The 19,772-nt window shown below is 37.5% G+C and overlaps 3 protein-coding genes across 11 annotated transcripts; all 3 read right to left on the reverse strand.

Moving 5' to 3' along the window:
- Positions 1–240: 240 nt before the first annotated feature.
- Positions 241–3,818, reverse strand: LOC104713427 (filament-like plant protein 1). Of its 6 annotated transcripts, none has more exons than XM_087466977.1 (5): positions 3,434–3,818; positions 2,660–2,876; positions 2,362–2,557; positions 865–2,276; positions 241–787 (listed from the first exon to the last, which is right to left on the reverse strand). In XM_087466977.1, the coding sequence occupies exons 2-5, from the start codon at positions 2,747–2,749 to the stop codon at positions 413–415; spliced, it is 2,073 nt and encodes a 690-aa protein (XP_087323103.1). In that variant the 5' UTR covers positions 2,750–2,876; positions 3,434–3,818; the 3' UTR covers positions 241–412. The 6 variants fall into 6 exon arrangements, with proteins under 6 accessions (XP_087323103.1, XP_010428838.1, XP_010428839.1 ...); XM_010430536.3 differs by having other exon boundaries at positions 2,660–2,818; positions 3,434–3,776; XM_010430537.3 differs by having other exon boundaries at positions 2,660–2,751; positions 3,434–3,773.
- A 668-nt stretch (positions 3,819–4,486) lies between these two features.
- Positions 4,487–8,722, reverse strand: LOC104713428 (long chain acyl-CoA synthetase 9, chloroplastic). Its single transcript, XM_010430539.2, has 12 exons — positions 8,335–8,722; positions 7,461–7,964; positions 7,284–7,364; positions 6,833–7,087; positions 6,549–6,680; positions 6,299–6,472; positions 5,886–6,115; positions 5,659–5,776; positions 5,416–5,547; positions 5,190–5,324; positions 4,894–5,100; positions 4,487–4,808 (listed from the first exon to the last, which is right to left on the reverse strand). Exons 2-12 carry the CDS (start codon positions 7,905–7,907, stop codon positions 4,644–4,646), a joined length of 2,076 nt encoding a protein of 691 aa, XP_010428841.1. The 5' UTR covers positions 7,908–7,964; positions 8,335–8,722; the 3' UTR covers positions 4,487–4,643.
- Positions 8,723–8,875: 153 nt separating this feature from the next.
- Positions 8,876–19,025, reverse strand: LOC104713429 (sister chromatid cohesion protein PDS5 homolog B). Of its 4 annotated transcripts, none has more exons than XR_015565220.1 (31): positions 18,648–18,977; positions 17,995–18,219; positions 17,725–17,903; positions 17,431–17,614; positions 17,123–17,344; positions 16,724–16,949; positions 16,483–16,628; positions 16,229–16,386; positions 15,992–16,141; positions 15,873–15,921; positions 15,581–15,769; positions 15,127–15,306; positions 14,760–14,899; positions 14,120–14,246; positions 13,650–13,787; positions 13,485–13,553; positions 12,971–13,101; positions 12,738–12,855; positions 12,182–12,316; positions 11,906–12,095; positions 11,687–11,825; positions 11,466–11,603; positions 11,302–11,388; positions 10,891–11,217; positions 10,747–10,814; positions 10,623–10,674; positions 10,072–10,158; positions 9,912–9,955; positions 9,629–9,735; positions 9,267–9,340; positions 8,876–9,125 (listed from the first exon to the last, which is right to left on the reverse strand). XR_015565220.1 is itself a non-coding variant. In XM_087463950.1 (31 exons), the coding sequence occupies exons 1-31, from the start codon at positions 18,741–18,743 to the stop codon at positions 9,090–9,092; spliced, it is 4,218 nt and encodes a 1,405-aa protein (XP_087320076.1). In that variant the 5' UTR covers positions 18,744–19,025; the 3' UTR covers positions 8,876–9,089. The 4 variants fall into 4 exon arrangements, 2 of the variants coding, with proteins under 2 accessions (XP_087320076.1, XP_087320077.1); XR_015565221.1 differs by having other exon boundaries at positions 9,267–9,343; XM_087463950.1 differs by having other exon boundaries at positions 9,267–9,343; positions 11,902–12,095; positions 18,648–19,025.
- Positions 19,026–19,772: the final 747 nt, after the last annotated feature.

The following is a 19,772-nucleotide window of genomic DNA, read 5'->3' on the forward strand; positions in this document are numbered from 1 at the left end:
GCTTTAGTAGTAGTAATGAATAATCATGCTTTGTAATATATAACTGTTTTTTTCTTTAATGTTTTGATCTATGTATTGCCATTACGTATATTCGGATCTCCTGGGGCATGTATGTAAGCCCTTTATCTTTTGTATGCTAGTCTTTGATCTTACTCTCTTTTACCTGTGTTGGTGGATTCTTTCTTTATAGTCTTTACATGGTTCTCTGAACTCTGATTCATAACAACATGACATAGAAACTTTACTAGAACAACTTTTTAGAAAATTGATTAGAAACATTATCCCCTGCATACACTAGAGATCTACTTTAAGGATTCAAAATCTAGAAAAGGAACAAAGTGGTGTTAAAACCATTCAAAACGGATCCTTTAACCCCTAAGAGATAGTCTCACTGCCTACTGCCAAAGATATGCTAAATCGCTAGATGTATCCCATCTTTACTTCTTGTGAATACTGTTGCAAATCCATTGCGATTCTTCTCAGAACTGCCTCGGTTTGATGAAACTGGCACTGAAACAACAGCAGCAGCGGAAGAAGAGGAAGATGATGTTCCGTTACTTGGTTTGATGGACTCTGGACGATTTCTCGTCAGGAAAGTTTCGTTCTTGTGAACCTTCCAGCTCTCTGAGTTGCTGCTGCTGCTGCATACACCGTTTGCAGCCATTGGAATACTCGGTGTATCGGTTAAGAAATCTTCAAGTGTTGCAAGAGACTGCAGCTGTTTCCCTAATGAAGCTATTGTTTTCTGACAATTCGCAAGTTTCCCTGCAGCTGTTTCTATGTCTTCCTACACAATATATAATCAAGTTTTAGTGGAAGAAAAGGATTGTGATGAAAACACATAGCCAAAGTTTGGAGACAGACCTGTTTGATCTTGGGTTCTATATTTTCACTCTTGATGGCGTTCTCTTGATGGAGAGAGACGACCTCTTCTTCAAGAACCTCACATTTTCTTCTAAGCTCATCTGAAGCAAACCTCTCCTTTCTCATGTCTTCTTCCAATGAATCAATCTTCGCGGCTTTAATATTTACCTCTGCCTCCATGGCGATGATTTGAGATTCAACTTCTGCTTTTAGTTCGTTAACAAGTTTCATCTCCGTTTGTATATCCTCCAGCTTCGTCTCAATTTCTTGCAGACAAACTTGAGATTCTTTATACTTATCTTTGATTATGTCAAAAGATATTTGCAACTCAGCTTTCTCAGCCTCCATCTTCTCCAACTTATCATACAGCTCCGTTTTATCACAAGCAATAGCTTCAAGCTCAAATCTCAATGTGCCCTCCACTTCTTTGTTACATTTAACTTCAGTTTGGAGCTCATCTTTCTCTGCTTCCAACTTCTCTAACTTCTCTTCAAGTTGCTTAATTCGGCAAGTCAATACTTCTATTTCAGCAGCAAACGAGTTCTCTAAGTGAGCAACAGCCTCTTCTCTGTTATGTTTAACTTCACTTTCGAGCTCATTTTTCTCCGCTTCTAACTTCTTCACTTTCTCTTCAAGTTCCTTAGTTCGAGAAGTCAATACTTCAATTTCAGCAGCCAACGAGTTCTCTAACCGAACAACAGCCTCTTCTGTCACTGACTCAGGTCCACTTTTACCGTTCTCATCTGGTGTCTCGGGCAATGCTACAAGACGTTCCATCTCAAGAAAATCTCCCATGAGATCAAGTTCAATGGAAGAGGAAGTTCCCTGAAGGCTTCTCTTTTCAATCAATGTGGATGATGCCCATGAATCAGAGCAACTTACATCCATTCTCTCCCCTCCATCAGAATGACTATCTATAGATCGATGATCGTTAAACGAAGCTGATGATTTAGCCAACATACGAAGCTTCCTGCACTCAGCCTCGAGTTTTGCCACTTTCCTAATGCTATCTAACTGCTGCTTGCTTGCGGTTTCAGCTGCCTGGGTGCTTAAATCCCTCTCAATGGTTCTGATCTCTAGCTCTTCGCATCGTGCAAGAAGCTCATGTCTCAGCACCACGTTTTCTTTCGCCACGGATTCCGCCATTTGGCTAAGCTCCTCAGCCTTGGTAGCAGCTTCAAGAATCTGGTTCTCAAGGCTGGTTTTAGAGGTCTGCAACTCCTTGGTTCGCTCGTTCACAGCTTCTTGAATCATGTGCTCTTGTTCATCTCTTGATTGCCTTAACTGTCTAACACACTCCTTTAAAGCTCCATCAAGATGGCTTACTCTATCTTCCAACACTCTAGTCTTATCATCAGCAGTCTCAAGCTTCTCCTTCAACTCAACCACTTCATTCTCAGCTTTCTCCCACCCTTCACAATAGCATATTTTCACAAAGATTAAAATAAAAGAACTCACAGAATCATAACCAAAATGCAAAAGAAAAGAAATGTTTACCAGCGACAGCTTCTTCAGCGACTTTGACATGTTGCTTCACCAGATCATCTTTAGCACTTACATTAGCAAGAGCAGCTGAAAGTTTCTCAGTCAAAGTCCTTATGCTATCTTTCAAATCCTCATTTTCAGTCTCTTCTTCCAACGAAACCGTTGATGATTGTATCTCATCATCATGAGACTCCATTGTACTCTCAGGCTTGATAAAAACATCAGTCATCACAATAATCTTTTAGATACAAAAGAACATAACATTAAGAAAAGAAATAAAGAGAACCAAGTTCCGTGCTTATTATCTTACATGAATTTGAGAATCCTTCTCAGATAGTGAAGACAGTGACTCTGATTCACCAAAGCTTATCTCAGATGATTCTCTCTTCCGTTTCTCCATTTCTAGTTCCCAAGACCACAACAATAGTATATTGAATCAGCACATAACAACACTAGCTAGTCTCAGGATCTGAAAGAGAGAGAGAGAGAGAGAGAGAGAGCAGAGACATTGGATTCTTTAAAAAATGCTGAAAGTTACATAAACAAACAAAGTCAAAGAAGAAGAACAAAAACTTAAAGATGAAGAAAACTGAGACCAATCACCAAACATGCAAGATAAGAGAAAAATCTTGAATAACCCCAATCATTTAACACACACTAAAGTATTAGAAACTGATTTTGTCTTTATTGTACCAAATGTGCGTTTGTTGGTTCCAGATGTCCGTTTCCATAATCAAAAAAACAAACAAAAAACAACGGTGAAGAAAGCTACAAGACAAAAGTAAGTATGACAGCTCAAAACTTTAAAATTTGAAACTCAAATGCTTCATTCATTTACCAAAAAATGGAACAATGAGTTTGAAATCTACCAAATCAAATAGATACGACAGGTAATAATACAACAGTGTTGAGTAAGTAAAGTCTTAATCTTCAAACAAACAAACCTCCAATAAACAAGGTTGAGAGGTAAAACACAAAAAAAAAAATCCAAACTTTGGTACATTTGAGAAACACAAAGTTGGTTCCTTTAAGGAGAGATGAAGAAGTACGAACAGAGGAAGAGAATATTATGAATTTTAAATACCTTTTTTGTCTGATATCTGAAGAACTTTGAGATCCGAAAATGCCCCAATGGAAAACAAAATAAAAAAAGAATCAGCGATTAAACAAACAAAAGACGAAAGCTTTCTGCTTCTTCTTCTTCTTCTACTGTGTCTGGAAACACTATTACGATTAATAACAGCGACAAGACAGAGAGAGAGAGAGAGAGAGAGAGAGGGATAGAGAATTCTCTTTATCTTGTTTTTTTGCTATTTTTAATTTTCTAATTTTTTCTTTTTAAAAACTATTTTTTTTTCTTTAATTCAAAAGATAGAAAGAGAGAGAGAGAGCATGTGATATTCTGTATGTGGAGCTGTGAACTCAAACATTTAAAACTTTTCAGCTTTTATTTTTATATTCGAATTTCTATTATAATACTAGTAAAAATGTAAAGAATTAGTAGTAAATTTGAATTGTTGTTGACATTAAAAACCTATTAACTTGCTTACACAATTCCCGCCCGTGAATTTACATTATTGACAATAATTTAGGAAAAAATTAATTACGAAAGCAGCTTTTGAATTTAAGGATGTTTGTTGTAATAGTTTATTTAGTAAATTACTAATAGTAACGGAACGGAAAAGGTTAATTTAATAATAAATGGGACTCTTTTCTAAAAGAGGCTCTCTCTCTCTCTCACGCGTCTCGCTGACGCTGGTCATTCTCTCATTCATTGAGAGTTTCTCACTCCACTGACAAAATCAGTGAGATACACAATTTATCCGACGGCTGAGATTGAATCTCTTCGGCTTCCTACTTTTTTTTTCTTTTCCATTTTAAGTACAAAATACATTTAATTATTACTATTTTAACAGTATTTATCTCAATATCGAGTTATTTATTAACAACTCTCTACTTATCTTTACTGAATTGTTGGGTAGTTGGTAAGATTACTTTATTTTCACTTCTAATTTCAATTAATAGCCTCTTTCCTCTTGTCGTTTTATCTCGAGTCCCGAAAGATACACAACTAAACTATAAAATTATTATACTACTATCTGTACTAGCTTAATTACAGAGATTAAGTATCACTTGGTTTGATAAAAAAGGCCCTTTTAAGTTGTGAAAGACTATGGTCCCAAAGCCTACAAAGATTGTTGGAGACACAATTGTAAAAGAGAAACAAGTTTTGTGCATCTGCTGTGTCTATCGAACACACAAAGTAGAGGAAGAGGTATAAGAAGAAGATAAGTTTAGGCATATAACTTGGTGAGATCTTCTGAGAATTCCCTCCTAATTACATCTCTTTTAAGCTTTAGTGCTGCTGTGACTAAGCCCGACTCGGGCGTCCATGGAGATCCCAACAATTTGATCTTTGCTGGTATCTCAAACTTCTCCAATCTCGATTGTTTACCCGACTGCAAACACACATATATATTGTATATTAATAAAAGGAACTTTCCGAGGGGGGGGACTCAAATCGCTGGGTAGCAATGAACATACCTTGACAAGAGACGCATACACTTCTTTCACGGCTTCTTCTTTCGCGCACAGTTCGTCGAAGTTGGCAAAGTCTATTCCTTGCTTTGAAGCCCAACCTTCAAGTGTTTGTTGGGATGCGACCACAAGGGCCACACAGTAACTGTAGAATGAATCAGCATGAACCATTATGTTTTCAACATACGGACTTATACTTAGAGCAGCTTCCACCTGCGGAAAAAAAGGAGTCTGTTAATATTATCTGGAGAATTGAGTAAAGATGAAATAAAAGAGAAGTTTCGGTTTTGAGAAGACTGTACTTTGCCCAAAGAGACATACTCTCCATGCTGAAGTTTAACAATATCCTTTTTTCGGTCTATTATCTCGAGGCAACCATCAGGGTGAAATCGCCCTATGTCTCCTGTATAGAACCACCTCATCCCCTTTTCATCAACCTTTGAACATTCAAGTGTATAAAACAGTTAGAGGAAAAGCCGAACCAACCAATTCTTCAACATTGCCAAAACCAATGATGTTGATTCCTACCTTGTACACTTCTTCAGTTTTCTCCTCATTTTTGAAATACCCAAGCGTGATATTTGAGCCACCAATTACAATTTCACCACGGGGCATTGGCTTGTCATTGGTTAGATACCCGCCTTCCGGCCAGTCTACTAGCTGAAACAAGATATACGCATATATGATCATACGTGACTACGACATGAAAATTGATAAAGGATTAAAAGCTAACAAAGAATTAAGAGTGGACAAATCAGGTAAAGAGGTTACCTTTACAAAGGAGCAAGGAAGTGGAGCACCCACCCGGCCAACGGATGTGTCATCGAACTCAGAGAAGGTTCCACCAGCACAAGTCTCTGTGAGCCCATATCCCTGGCCGATTGGAGCCCTGAGGAATATCAGAGTGTTAGATCACAGAAACGGCAAAGGAACAAAAACATAAATATCGCAGATTGGAGATGAGTGAGCCTCAAGGAGATATTCAAGGATGCTTTTACCCAACGCATATGTTAATGAATCTCTGAGTGTCACCAGAAAGAGGGGCACCACCAGAGAGCAAATAGCGGATTTTGCCTCCCAATACCGCACGGATTTTACCAAACACAAGCAGATCCCATAGAAGCTTTTCCAGTCCCCAGGCTCCAAACCAACTTCCATTGATTGCAGATAATCGCCGAGCATATGCAAAGTCAAACAATTTTTTCGACAATCCACCCTTTGCGTCAACCTGATGATCATAAATAGTCGGTGGTTATTTAACTATAAGGTTATACTCACAAGAGGATGGAGACAATTTAGCGCTTCTTGGTTGCTGGGAGATGGCTGGTATCATCTAAACAACTAGTAGAGCAAAAGCTAAGTAGAGGATAACCAGCCAAAGAATTTGGATGTGTATCTAACATGCACGAACCTTTTTGCGGACACCATCCCGGACACGATCAAGAATGGCTGGAACAGCTGTCATTATAGTGGGCTTAAGTGCAGTGACATCTCCTTTGGTACCCTTTTTTACCTTGTTTGAAGTATCCGTAAGGGTCAAGGGAGACCCGTATCCAATAGCACTCCCAATAGTAGCCATTACGCTCTACAACAATGATTTCAGGCCGTATTAAGATTCTCCGAAAGTGAATAAATCATTGGACAATAAAGTTCTGAGATACCTCAGCTGCTAACTCAAGGATGTGAGCCAAAGGTAAATATGCCATGTATATATCCCTCTTTCCAAGGTCTGGAACAATTGTCATCACTGCTGAAACTGTAGCTAGGACATTACCATGTGTCATCATAACACCCTACACAGTTTGGGAAGTGGGAAAATCAGTATGAGTAAATATTTGCACAACCAGTTACAAATAACTGATACGACAATTTTGAGACCCATAGGAAGAAATCTTAATCTGAAACAACAGATGTGAAAGTATATTTTGTTCGAAAACCTTCTAACCTTGGGAAGTCCAGTGCTTCCACTGGTGTACATTATAACAGCAACATCTGCTGAGAGGGGAAAGTTCGGATCCACAGGGTTTTCGTGCCCAAGTTTCTTCACATCAGCAAATGAAGTTGCCTTCCAATTACTGTTCACATCAGATGGGAACTCATCATCCATACAAATCACACGTTTCACAGTTTCAAGCTGATGGCCTATGTCCATGAGCTTTTTCAGTTCTTTGTTACCACATATTACAGTTGTGACCTCTGTCTGGAAAGTAAAAGAAAGGAGATCATGAACATATGAAAAGGAAAGCCTACACAAATATTAAAATACTTAACCACACTGTGGTTACCACAGGATAACATAAAGCTCATTCTACCCTATGTGAATATCATAATCATACCGTACTGTATATATAAGACGCCATATGAGAGAGAAAGCAGAGAAGAGAAGCAATGGGTACCTCATTCAGCGAGTGACAAAGAGCTTCCTCTCCCAAAGATGAATATATAGTTACCACAGTGACATTGCGCCTGAAGCAACCCTGAAACATTGAATCACACAGAACATTTCATAACTGTAACAACAGTGCATTCGGATTGAGGCAGAGAAAACAGGAAACAAAAAAATGGGAAATCACCTGTAGGGAAATGAACCACTCTTCTCTAGTATCTGCAAAAATGGCGACACGTTCTCCCGTCTTGTGTCCAATCTGAACAAGGCCAGAGGCGAAATCACAGACAGCTTCGAGTGTCTTGGCAAAAGTGAGCCACTCGTAGTCGCCCAAATGAAGTTTCTCAAACGTTTTACCATCATCACTAGTCTCAATTTCTCTAGAGATCAGCTTCCGGGTACCAAGGAAAACTTGGTCGCTGTGAGCATTACAGGATATCTCAAAGAGCTGCGGAAGCGTTGAGATATCTTCCCAATGGGAAGTAACAGGATCAGCAAACCTATGATTCCTAATGGCGTAACCTTGTTCACCACCAACATCAACAACAACACCTCTTTTCTTATCCTTCTTAGATTTCTGAACCAGAAGCGTTAAAGCCAAAGGCACAATAACACCAGCTGCATAAGGAATCATCTCTCACTAAACCCACCAAACAAAGAAGAATTATATATCGCTGATGAACACCTCCACCTGAAACCAAAACCCCATCACAAATTGAACAACATTATTAACATGAATCAATTTCACTAAAAAACAACTCTAAAATACACGCGGTAGCTGTAGTATTACAGAGAAGAGCTACACGAAATAGACTCGAGTAAAATCACATTCGCTAAGTAGAGCTCTCTAGAGAACTAAGTGTGTATAACTACATTTCATTTTGATCCGCGACAAAATCGAGTTCAAGTTTCAAAAGATCTGAGAAAAAAAAAAGGCGAGTGTAGAGAACAAACTAATCAAGCCTAAAAAGGAGAGAACAACACACTTCCATGAAACAAACATTCGAAGAATATAATCGGGAATGTGAAGCATAAGAGAGAGAGAAGAAAGTGGAATATACCGTGATCGGAGCAAAACGAAACCGGAGAAGACGTCGGCGATAACAATTTTAAGCGAAAAAAAAAAAAAGAGCAGCGAGCGCGAGGCTCCAATTTAGAGAAGAGGAGGAGGACAGAGAGGACAGAGAAGAGTGAAGGGTATAATGGTCCTTTTCAGCGGAGACGTCGAGAGGACTGTGGAGGCGGAGAGAGAGAGAGAGACGAAACGAAGAATAAGAAAGAAAGAAAGAAAACAAAAAAAAAAATAGTTTTTGAATTTTATTTATTTTTATATAAGGGAAGAAAAAAAAATAAACCCACACACGTGGAGGGATCAGTCAGAAGATCTGGACCGTAGGATGTGTTATGTTAGGTCATCAATCTGACAAAACGGCCATGCAAATAACCTCTGCCAGTTGGTACGCCAAATCTCATTGCACAAAACGCTCAATTCAGGTCAATTTCGCACCTAATTTCAACAACCAATCTAACTGCCATTTTTGAGTTTGAACAAAACTTCCAACTTATGAGTTTTTGGGGGAAATTAGGAAGATTTTGGTTGGGTTTTTAGTTAGATTACGTATGAAAATTAATTGACCTTTAAGTCGAGAAACAAAAAAAAAAAGAGAGAACAACTTTTTCTCTTTTTCTTTGGTTTGGGTCATCATCATCATCAACACTTTTTAACTCTAAGACAATGGATTCGTTCATTATTTTGTACGAGGTCGTTTATAAACATAATTTAGGAACTCCGTTTGCTATAGTGGGGATCATCTTCTTACGAAGTTCTCTGTCTCCGACTTCTTCTGAGTCCCTGAAAAATTTAACAATTACATTAACAGCAGCATTCTGATTTCGGATTAGAATCTATGATCATTGGGTGGTGTTCATATTAGCATTATTAGAAAGAGAGAAGCAAGGCTTTTCTCTTATACCCAAAAGAGAGGAGGCTTACAATATTGTCACTTGGGTCGGTCACTTCTGAAACTGATCCTTCTCCAGAAACCGAATTTCCTTTCTTTGAGTTCGCTGCTGACATCATGAAACATGGGAGTCTTGATTAGATTTCAAATCCAAAAGCAATCAAGTAAAGCTTTAGCATAAATTGTCAACAAATTTGAAATTTCTTTTCACTTATGAGACGATAATGTTCTCCATACTATGGAAGACTCATTCATTGTGAAAGCTAGACATAATTAAAGGAAGCCTCATGTGTTTATGCTTCCACCAGGATGGACTCAGACACTAACGAGCCAAATATCTCAAGTAGCCTTACGAAATGGGCAAAGCATAGTTGACAAGTTTGCAACAATTTACCAGCTGGAGGATTCAATTTGGTTGGCAACTTTTTGTTCTGCTGCTTTGCTGTCGTTTTCTGCTTTTGGGCATTAGCCTTTGCGAGTGTATGACTAATTCCAGGGACGCTGCAGAAAGCAAAGTAATTTCGCGTTGTTATCATTAAAGATGACATGGGAAATGGGCGTAAACAACAAAATCAATGATATCCAGTGGAAGGAACAAAAGAACCATCAATCTTATAAGTTGACAAATGCAATCAGAGATTCAGGAGTTCAAAGAAATTTGGTTGATCTTAACCTACCAATTCTGAGAAGCAAACGATTCCGTCTCCTTTCCCAATATTTCCTGGATAACGAAAATTCAAACATAGATTGTTACCTATTGTACTGGTGTCAAGTTCATTTTAGGTTCCAAGGTGGTAGCACTTGAATCATGTATTACACATATAGCATTCCACGTACCTGTTGCTGCAAGGATTCATGGCTCAGGGTCTCCCAGCTCTCGCTATCCAAGCAAACCAATTCAACATCCCCATTATCGAAAATAATCTGCAACAAAGCAAAACAGAAGCCATGACACAGAGTGCAGCAGCAAGAAGGCAGAGAAGGGGCCAAAGCAAAAGGTTCGCAAAGATGTACGCTATTCGAGTTCTATACGACCACCTTCGACCATAACCAGCACATAGAATCAAGTGGTTATTTGAAGAAAAAATACTAATGACCCCTTCATACTACGGAGTTTTAACCAAAGGAACTCAATAGAGCATGTTTAAAGTCCACATGAATAGAGTGTCATCCGAATATAGCACATAGGACAATTAAATGATAATACATATTGTCTTGTCAACCATCTCATCATATGCCAAGGATCTGCAGTGAAGAAATATTCCGCACTAAAAAAGTATAGCATTTGATAGATAGTTTCTTACTGAAAAGGCAACACTCATGGGGATGAATGGATCAAGAGTCATCAACGAAAAAGTAGAATAAGGACTTCGATGTCACATGCATACCTTATGAGAGTTGCTTTTAGAGTTAAACTTTTCAACAGTGCCCGGATAGAAACTGGTAAAAGAGGACAAAAAAAATATTACAGAAGCTCCAACGTATATTTGGTCGAGTATAAGAAATTTCTACCATCCATCTGCGGGAGAGAGTAATTTAATCCGCTGCCCAATGATTGCTTCGCCGTGGTTGCTGATATTCTGTGACAATTATTAACTGGTATCACAAGAAAATATGGATAGTTATATAAAGATCTAACATATATATTGTAATTACCTTTAAAGCAGATACTACCCCGGAGTGTTTGGAAGATGTAATTTTATTGCTTACACTTGCGTCGATACTCTCCTTTGAACGAGTATTGTGTCTTTCTAGCTTCTTTATAGGAATTTCCGACTCAACTGTTCTCAAAAATTTGGAGTTACAAGAAATTTGTTCTCCCTGATGAGTTCGCTTCCTGCTACACCTCGTGTTGTTTTTGCTGGTTTCAGTTGAACCAGTAATCGAGGTTTCAATTTGATTGCCCAATAATGGAGGTAAAATTTTATCTTCCGAACCAACTGCTAGGCTATCTTCTTGACACCTCCGATCATGCTTGGAGAGCTTTCAAGTATGCAGAAACAGGATCAGAAAAGTTAAGCAGGCAAAATGGTAGAAGGATAGTAAAATGTTGCAGTGTGGATATACCAGGGAATTCTGTGATTGGAATATATGAACTACTCTTTCAATGAAACTTTGTTCCAAGGCATTTTGGGCACGAGACTTAGCCTTATTCTGCGGAGTGCATTCACGAAATCATAAATTTTTGTTCATGTCACAAGTAGAGTTTATTGACACAATGCAGGACTTGCCTGGTTATTCGTTATGCTAGTGAGCCTGTACAATGATGATGGCAGCAAAATTGACCGTGGGGTTTGTGGAGACGTGACTACAATACTATTTAATATGTTGACAGCTGAGTAACCAATATCAGCTAGAATGTGCAGCCTCTGCAGTTCAGAGCGTAAAATAATAAGGTATATGAATGAGAAAGAAGCATATGTATAATTCAGTGCTATCACTCTACACTTACAGGCGTTTTACGAGAATCAACAGCATCCTCAGCTCTTTTAATTGCACGGAAGATACAAAACAAGAAAGGGGCGGTTTCCTTGATTGTATAACCATTGTTTTTGATACTAAGTAACACCTGTAAGACCGAGAACAGAGGGCTGCCAGAGGAAATAAGTGAGAACAAAACTTCAAAATGAAACCAACCACCATAAATAGTAAGAACAAAGCAATTACCCACAAAAGCTAGTATAGACATGCTCTTCCCTGCAGTCTTCTGAAGGGAACTCTGGGTCATGTGCAAGAACATGAATTAGGAACACTATCATGTAAGCTGGACTATCAGTGAGTGATTCTCCTTTATCTAAATCCCGACATGCTCGAGATTCTCTTGTAGCATTGTTGATGAATCCATTGATGTATCTAAATGACTGAACAAAAAGACAAGAAATTTCTCAGAGAATCTAAAGGATTGAAACAACTAAAATACTCTGAGAGAGGAGTATGAGAAAGTTACATCATTTTGCAGATCTCTGCATGGAGTAGACACAGAAAACGAAAAAGCACATGCATATCGACTGGGTATCATATGTTCGGTCACTAGCTTGTGCAATTTGGTGAGAAAAGTCTTGGTGATAAAGGCGTTGGAATCCTAGCAGATGACAAAATTAAACGGTCAAAAAGACAATCATAAAGCACGTAAATACAACTTTCTAAGCACAGATATCCAGTACATGAAATCAAAGAAAGCAATTTAAAGGCAGACTGCCCTCACTGCCGTTACAAAGTTAACACTACAATAAACACCTTTCTTTCAGAAATAAATTACCATACACACAAGCCTATACAATGAGAGCTATTTTTGGATACTTCCCATATGAAACTGCAAGGATGGATACTCTCATAAGTGACAAAAATGTAGGATTCAGTACGTAGCCACTGTAACAGACGACTCATGACTTACCATCACTTAACAAAGACAAATTGAAAAAAAGCAGTAGAAATTATTAGGATAATATTCAAGAATGTTTTCTAAATTGTTTGGTTGTTGTGCAAGATGGAAGTCACTTTACCTTTGCCATCAAAATGGTAAGACGGAAAATTTCAGGAGAAATATGAAGGTCCCATTTCCTTGAAAGCAATAGAACAGCTTTAGCAGCAGCCAGTCTAACATTAGCCCCTGTGTCATCGCTACAAATTTCAAGAGAAACTGATTATGGAATTGTGAAAGCTCATTAAAATGACGGCTTCATGTTAAGAGCCTGTACAACATGATTGATTTGCATAACTATCCAAAAGAATATACCATGACTTGATGCCATCGTGTCCTTGTGATTTTAATGTTTTCTTCAAAATGTCTAGCAAGTCATCGATCTTCCTTACGACTTGACCATGACGAGGCAAGAAACTTTTCACAAGTGTTTTGAGCCCATATATCTGCCAAAGACAACAAGTCAAAACTGAATATAGCTCATCCTTGTAAGCGGAATTTGAAAACTCCATTGCGCTTATCCCAAATCAAAAAACTAAAAAAATCTTAACGCTTACACTCAAATCCTTCTATAGCTAATAAAGGATTATTAGCTAATCCTCTCAATAATGTGATTCACATTTTCTATATGTGGCAGCATTATTCGTAAAAATTCTGGAGTAAAGCATGAAAGTGCTGAACTTCTTCCAAAGTAAACAAATAACTGGCTAATGTTGAGCAGAAGCATTTACCAACAGTCACACTTGTTCTACTTTGGGTCTAATAGTAAAGTGAATATTCTCAGAAGTAATAAATGGGAAGCAAAAGTGTTTCTTTCTCCACCACTTGCCTTAAGCTTGCAAGAGTTGCAACAACCAGAAGACTGATCACAAAGCAGTTGACTGTCAGATGGTTCCGCCTATAAATATTAACATCAACAATTAGAAAATTAAACAGAAAACAGAGAATTAGATGGATATCTCCATAATGAAGAATAGCACCTCTTGTCACTTACTTGAAAAACTTGGTATATGTAGCTGGTGATATCTTCATATATATTGTCATATGCCAAAACAGAATATTGCCCAACACACGCCAAAGACTGCAAAGTTGTTGGAATGTTCCGTCCAGCCAGCAAAGAATCCAAGAGCCTCTGAGTAAAAGGAAGGCAAATCAATCAACGTGACAACACTCAGTTTTCTCTAAAAACGAAAACCATCACTTATTCAAAGGAAGTACTGTGAAAGATATGTGCTCACAGCACTGTCTAATATATTAATCTATGCTCCCCCTACAATCATCGTCACATCATCACTTTAATAATGTCACTTGCGCCAAGAGTTAGGTTCCCAAGAATGTAAAGATTAATAAATTTATACGCCAAGGATTTTCCCATGTTAGCTCCATAACATACACATAAATGTGAACAAGTAAATGTGGGGTAAAGGAAACTAACAAAAAAAATCAGGTTGCATAAAAAATAACCTCGCATAACTCGGAAAAGACATATTTATCAGATGATCCAGCCAATGAACCGATGGCAGAAACCGCATATTTTGCCTGAGAACGAGTACCCTCAAGACACACCTTCTCCAGAACAGGGTAATAGTCACTGCAAAGGGAAACCAATGTCTAAAGTATGTCTAGTTCTCATTAATCCATAAAATAGATATTTGTTGTCCATGTATGCTATTACATAAGCCATATTTAACTTCTATTATCTATGGAAGGAGTACGCCATCAGAGTACAGAGCAAATAAGAGGTATAACAGTTTAAGCCTAACAATTCGCTAAGTTTATATGTGAGCAAAACATATTTGCAGTACGGGGATAAATGGAACAGTAAGCGCTAATTGATTCAAATCCATTTAAATCATTTATCTTTTGCAAATTGTTTTATTTACTTTGTGTCTGGGTAAGAAAACAAAGTATAAAAAAATGCCACGTTAACAGATTTCTCTAGCAAGACTTTTGCTTTAGCAACACAGATTTTGTAATTTTTCCTCCAACTAGAACAACGTCTTTAACATATATCAAATAGACCTACGAAACATACAAAATTGCCACATAATAATAACAAATTAACCTAAACCCATTATAAGTCAAATAGTGCAGAAGAGATTACCCGAAGTTGACAGATATGTAAGGAGCTGCCTTTGATAAAACTACAGTTAACTCGTCAGCAGCTGGATCATTCTCCTCTAGTAGCTTCAGAAACTGCTTTTCTGAACCTCTCAGGTAAGAAGGGAACATGTTAAGAATAACCTGATTCAGGCAATCAGTAACAATGTCTCATTTGCATATTCGAAGACGATGTAGGCAAAATAGTAATGCATACTAAAAACGCTAATATACCTAAAAGAAAAGTTTAAATGTTATAGAACAAAAGTTAACAAGGGACACCTAAAATGAACAAAGAATAGATATCAATTCGAACAAAAATAACTTAAATGAAAGGATAATAATCACAGGATGCCAGCATCTTTCCTTACCAGAAGAAGTTTGATGGAAGCAGCCTCCAATTGAGTGTTAACAGAGGTGCTGCCACAAAGCTGATTCAAAAGACACTGAACATGCTCTGAGCTAAATATATTAGGCGAACATTTTGTAGAAAGTATGCGCAGGAACTCAAAAAGAGAATGTTTAGCACCGATCGTCTTGAGAAACTTCTCCTGAAAAATAAAAATAAAGAACAATAATGAGAAAATGGTCAACACACTAAAGCGACTATTTATTTTCTTCATTCTGAATCCCAATGTATTTCCTGTAAAATATCTTGCTGATACTACTAAAATGATGCATCACTGAATATGTCAAGAATGGAAAATAGTAGATATTCATGATATTGTAGATGTTTCACATAAAATGTTATGCATTGTGAAGAAATTGAACATAAAATTACACTAGTAAATAATTTCTCTGATGCTCAGAAAAATTAGAACTTACTTTAATGATCTGGGCATTTGTGGATGACAGTTCATCCAGCAGTAAAGTTAAAGCATCAAAAATTGATGCATCCCTCATTTGGTCTAATTTTTGAAAGAAATCTTCTGCCTCAGAAGCATCTGGAAAGCAAGCTGAAAGCTTTACGAAGTAGCTCTTTTTCTTTCTTTGCGCTTCTTCTATATTGCCATCCTAGAGCAAGCATCAGATTAATAAAAAATTGAGCAATGTAAGGTTTGTGACTCCCTCAGAATCCATGAAACAACAAAACTTAAGAGAAAAGTGTAAAACAGACCTTAGATGTCCTCCAGAGGGTTAGGCAATGCCGCAATTCATTTTGCAACCTGGAAACATACTGAGTGAATAACTAGAAAGACTTTTAACCTACATTTGATGGTGAATTACTATGTCTACCTTCTTTTCTGAGATAAAATTGAATTGAGTGACTTCAAGTGGATATTATTCATAATGGCAAAGCATTGGACCCAGTGCCGCATCCTCTCCTCAACTGGAAGAAGGCGAGGAAAAAGATCATCGGAAAGCACAAGCTCCAAATTTTGGGACCTAAATGATGCATAGAACTATATTAATTTTCCAGAAATGTTTAGAGAAAGAAAAAAAAAACAATTCAAGGATAGTATATTAGGGTACCTGAATTCTTCACAATTTTTATCGCAGCAAAGTAGCAAGATTTTGCATGGGATTTGCTCAAAATGTTCATTTATTGTCATGTCTCCTTCTGAACACTTGTCACAATAATCTTGATATACTTCTGTCAGCTTCTGCAGAGCCTTCTTCCTAACAGATATCTTTGTCAAACAAAAGCACAATATAAAATAAGGTGGTGAGTAATCTGGAAACAAATAGATCCTTAGTCACACCTCATATACTGCAACTTAGAATACCTTCTTATCCCGAAGCCTCTCACTAGCTTCAGAAATCAGATTCAAAGGAACATACTTCATATTAAACTTCATAATATCACAAGCAACAACCAGAGCCTCTGTTCGAACTTTATCATCAAAATCTAATAGGCGTTCTTGGATAGCAGCTGACACATAAAAATACGAATAAAGGACACCAGTTAGAAAATAGGCAGAAATGAAGAACCAATGCAGAAAGAGAAAGTAGTTTCGGAAATATTACTGAGAACTCCAGATGTTTTGTTTCCAGACGGATTCGCAAAGTAACACTGTTTGCCACATTTCAGTGCAGCCAGTCTGACATCTGCAGATTTATCTGAGAATCTTCTCAAAAACTCTGCATAAAGATCTTGATATGTCTCTCCGTAAGAGCTAAGACAGTGCTTAGGCTGTGCGAAAATTCTTCCAGCTAAGTTAAGGGCTTTTATTCGCACATCGACCTGATCAGTCTGCAGACATAGAAAAAACGACCCTGGTGAGTAACCAAAAAAACTCAAACATGAATATAAACGCAAACTTAAAACAAAACAGGCTACCCCTGCTTAAATAGCACAATTTTTAACCAATCTCATAGAAAAATTAGATCAAATATTTATAAATATGCAAGTGTGTAAATATGTACCAGTAGCTCTCGGGTCAATTTCGGGATAACTGCTAGCAGCATCTTGGGAGCAATTAAGGAGATCTTAAATATGATTTCGTGATAAGAATATTTGAGATCGGTCTGGATGGAATCTTTCTCCAGAAAACATGATGTTAAAAAGCTGCAAATCAACGGCTCGAGCCTGTCGGTACAGCTTTCAATGACAGAACTGGCAAGCTTACCAGAAGCAGAAGTTGTGTCCTGTAAGCACACGAGAATCATAAAAATCACCTAATCATTTTGAAAACCATAACCAATCAATAGAGATAATCGTTGTACATCCATACCTCACTCTCCTTCACAAGATTTTCCAGAATAATAATGACAAAAGACGAATCTGCCTCTTCCTCCAGAATATCAGTCATTATCGTTAAAATGTTGTTAAATAAACTTTGCTGTGTTTGCTGCACGCTAGCCTTTCGCTGCTGCGTTTTACTATTTTTCTGGTTAATTAAACTCTTTTGATGCTCTCTGTAAAGAAAAAGGAAAACAACAACCATGTTAATGCAGTTCAACTACGAAATTATAAAATCAGAGAGTATCCACAAAATCACGGAAATAAATCGTTTCATCTCTCTTACCTTACAAGAGAGAAGAACTTCCTAAACATCTCCTGAGCTAAATCTTGGTCCTCGTCAAGCATTAGAAGACAACATTTCAATCGAGAGACTGTCTCCAATATTTTCGCCCTCTTGGAGAAATAAGGGCTAACAGTATCAGATAGCTCAGAAAACTCAGCAAGAAAGAGATTGAAGATATCCTGAAATCAAGATATGACATGGTTAGTGCGAGTAAGAAGAACCATAAATGAGAAAGAATGTAATGTTTATTGGGAAGGAGTCGTAAATTACCTTGAGATACTTGTCTTCAAAAGGTAGATGAGGTGCTAAAATCCGAAAAAGCTCGGAGACACAAATAGTGACCATAAGACTCACGTCATTATCTTGATTTTCAAGAAGACCATGCTTTATAATGGATTTCTTCAGAGGTCTTAACTCAACTTCTAGCAGTTTCAGACCTTTCTCCTTGTTGATGGCTGGAGGCTGGTCGATCTGTGACAGAGTATTAGCAACTTCCTACAAAATTCACAACAACAAAATATGACAGAGTAAGCATATTATCAGCATATGTGTATAAATCATATCACCAGAACAAAAAAAAAAAAAAAAAAAAAAAAAAACGCTCAAGCCACAGTAAGATCAGCGATTAGCTTATAGGTAAGCGTAGATTACCCAGAGAAACAAAAAAAAAAAATAGAAATCGAGTACAAACATGCATAGGGAGAGATGCAGTTAACTCAAAAACCCTTGAGCGAAAAGCTAAATCGTCACAAACCCAACTCAGACTCAAGGAATCAAGTTTTTTCGGAGTGATAAAAAAGTTGTAAACAGTCAAAAAAAAAATCAAACCCAAAGAGATGAAATCGAGTTATTAAAAAAAAAAACAACAAAACCCAGTAAAGTAGTGATTTCATCAGAATCAGGTTGAAGAAAAAAAAATATACCCGTAGTAATTTGACCAGAGAATCCTTATTTGGACGAGATAACTGAAGCAAACGAGAACCCAGTTCGGAAACTATCTGCGTCGGAGTTTTCTCCATCCCGGTGTTCCGCGCTACTTGAAATCGAAATCAATATAGAGACGAAACGGAAAAAGAAAAAAAAAACCCTAGAAACGCCACGTGGATGGAAGAAGAGAGAGCGAATCTGAAACCCAACGGCGAGTCTCCGGTGAAAACGGAGAGGGAAGCTTTGGGCGGGACTGACTGACTGACCCTTTTTTCCTTCTTTTTTTTTTCTTTGTTCTTATTGCTCATCGGAGGCTTCTACTGTACAAATAAATACACATGACGACAGACCAAGAAAAAAGGAAATTTATCTATATGGGCCTAAAGTAAAGGCCCAATTAAAATTACCAAAAAACCTTGTATACAAGGGTTTAACTTTATACGTTATCATCAAATTAGCCATCTTTAAACGTCGTCGTCTCACCGGTTTGAGGAAACAAAATTCTGATGGAAACCGGTTTCTCAATTGTAAAAGTCAGCATTTCTTTATCTATAAGCCGACCGTTTTGAACGTCATAAATATTTTTGTTAAACCTACTATAAATCCTAAAACCAATCAGTGCTTGAGAACCAAATAGGTTTAAGCACTGATTGGTTTGACATAACCTAAGCTAATCAGTGCTTAAACCAGTTATGTAGGCAACACATCCTAAAACCAGTCAGTGCTTAAACCTACTATGATTCGACATCTGATTAGCGTCTAACGATTATAAATATATGGAAGATAAGGTAATAATGATTTACTCATATATTATAGTTGATCTCTTAGTTTTATGATTCCTATAACTCATTAGCTGGTGTAGTAAGCAAAGGGACAAGAACAGCCATGTGCTTAATATACATATGCTCTATATACACTTAGTGGCAACACCACTTGAGTCTGCACCATAATGATCATTTTCGTTTCTGGATTTGTAATCTCTTGAATCACAATGTTCAATAATTGAAACCCAAATCAGGATATAGCAATAATTAATGGTTGCCATCAATAGGACAAGAGTTTCTCTAAATAAGATGCGTTTTTGACTTTTCTTTCCCCAATCTTTCAAGCTAGTTTCTATC

Source organism: Camelina sativa, chromosome 9 (genome assembly GCF_030686135.1).
Source record: "Camelina sativa cultivar CO46 ecotype springtype chromosome 9, ASM3068613v1".
Taxonomy (NCBI): Eukaryota; Viridiplantae; Streptophyta; class Magnoliopsida; order Brassicales; family Brassicaceae; genus Camelina; species Camelina sativa.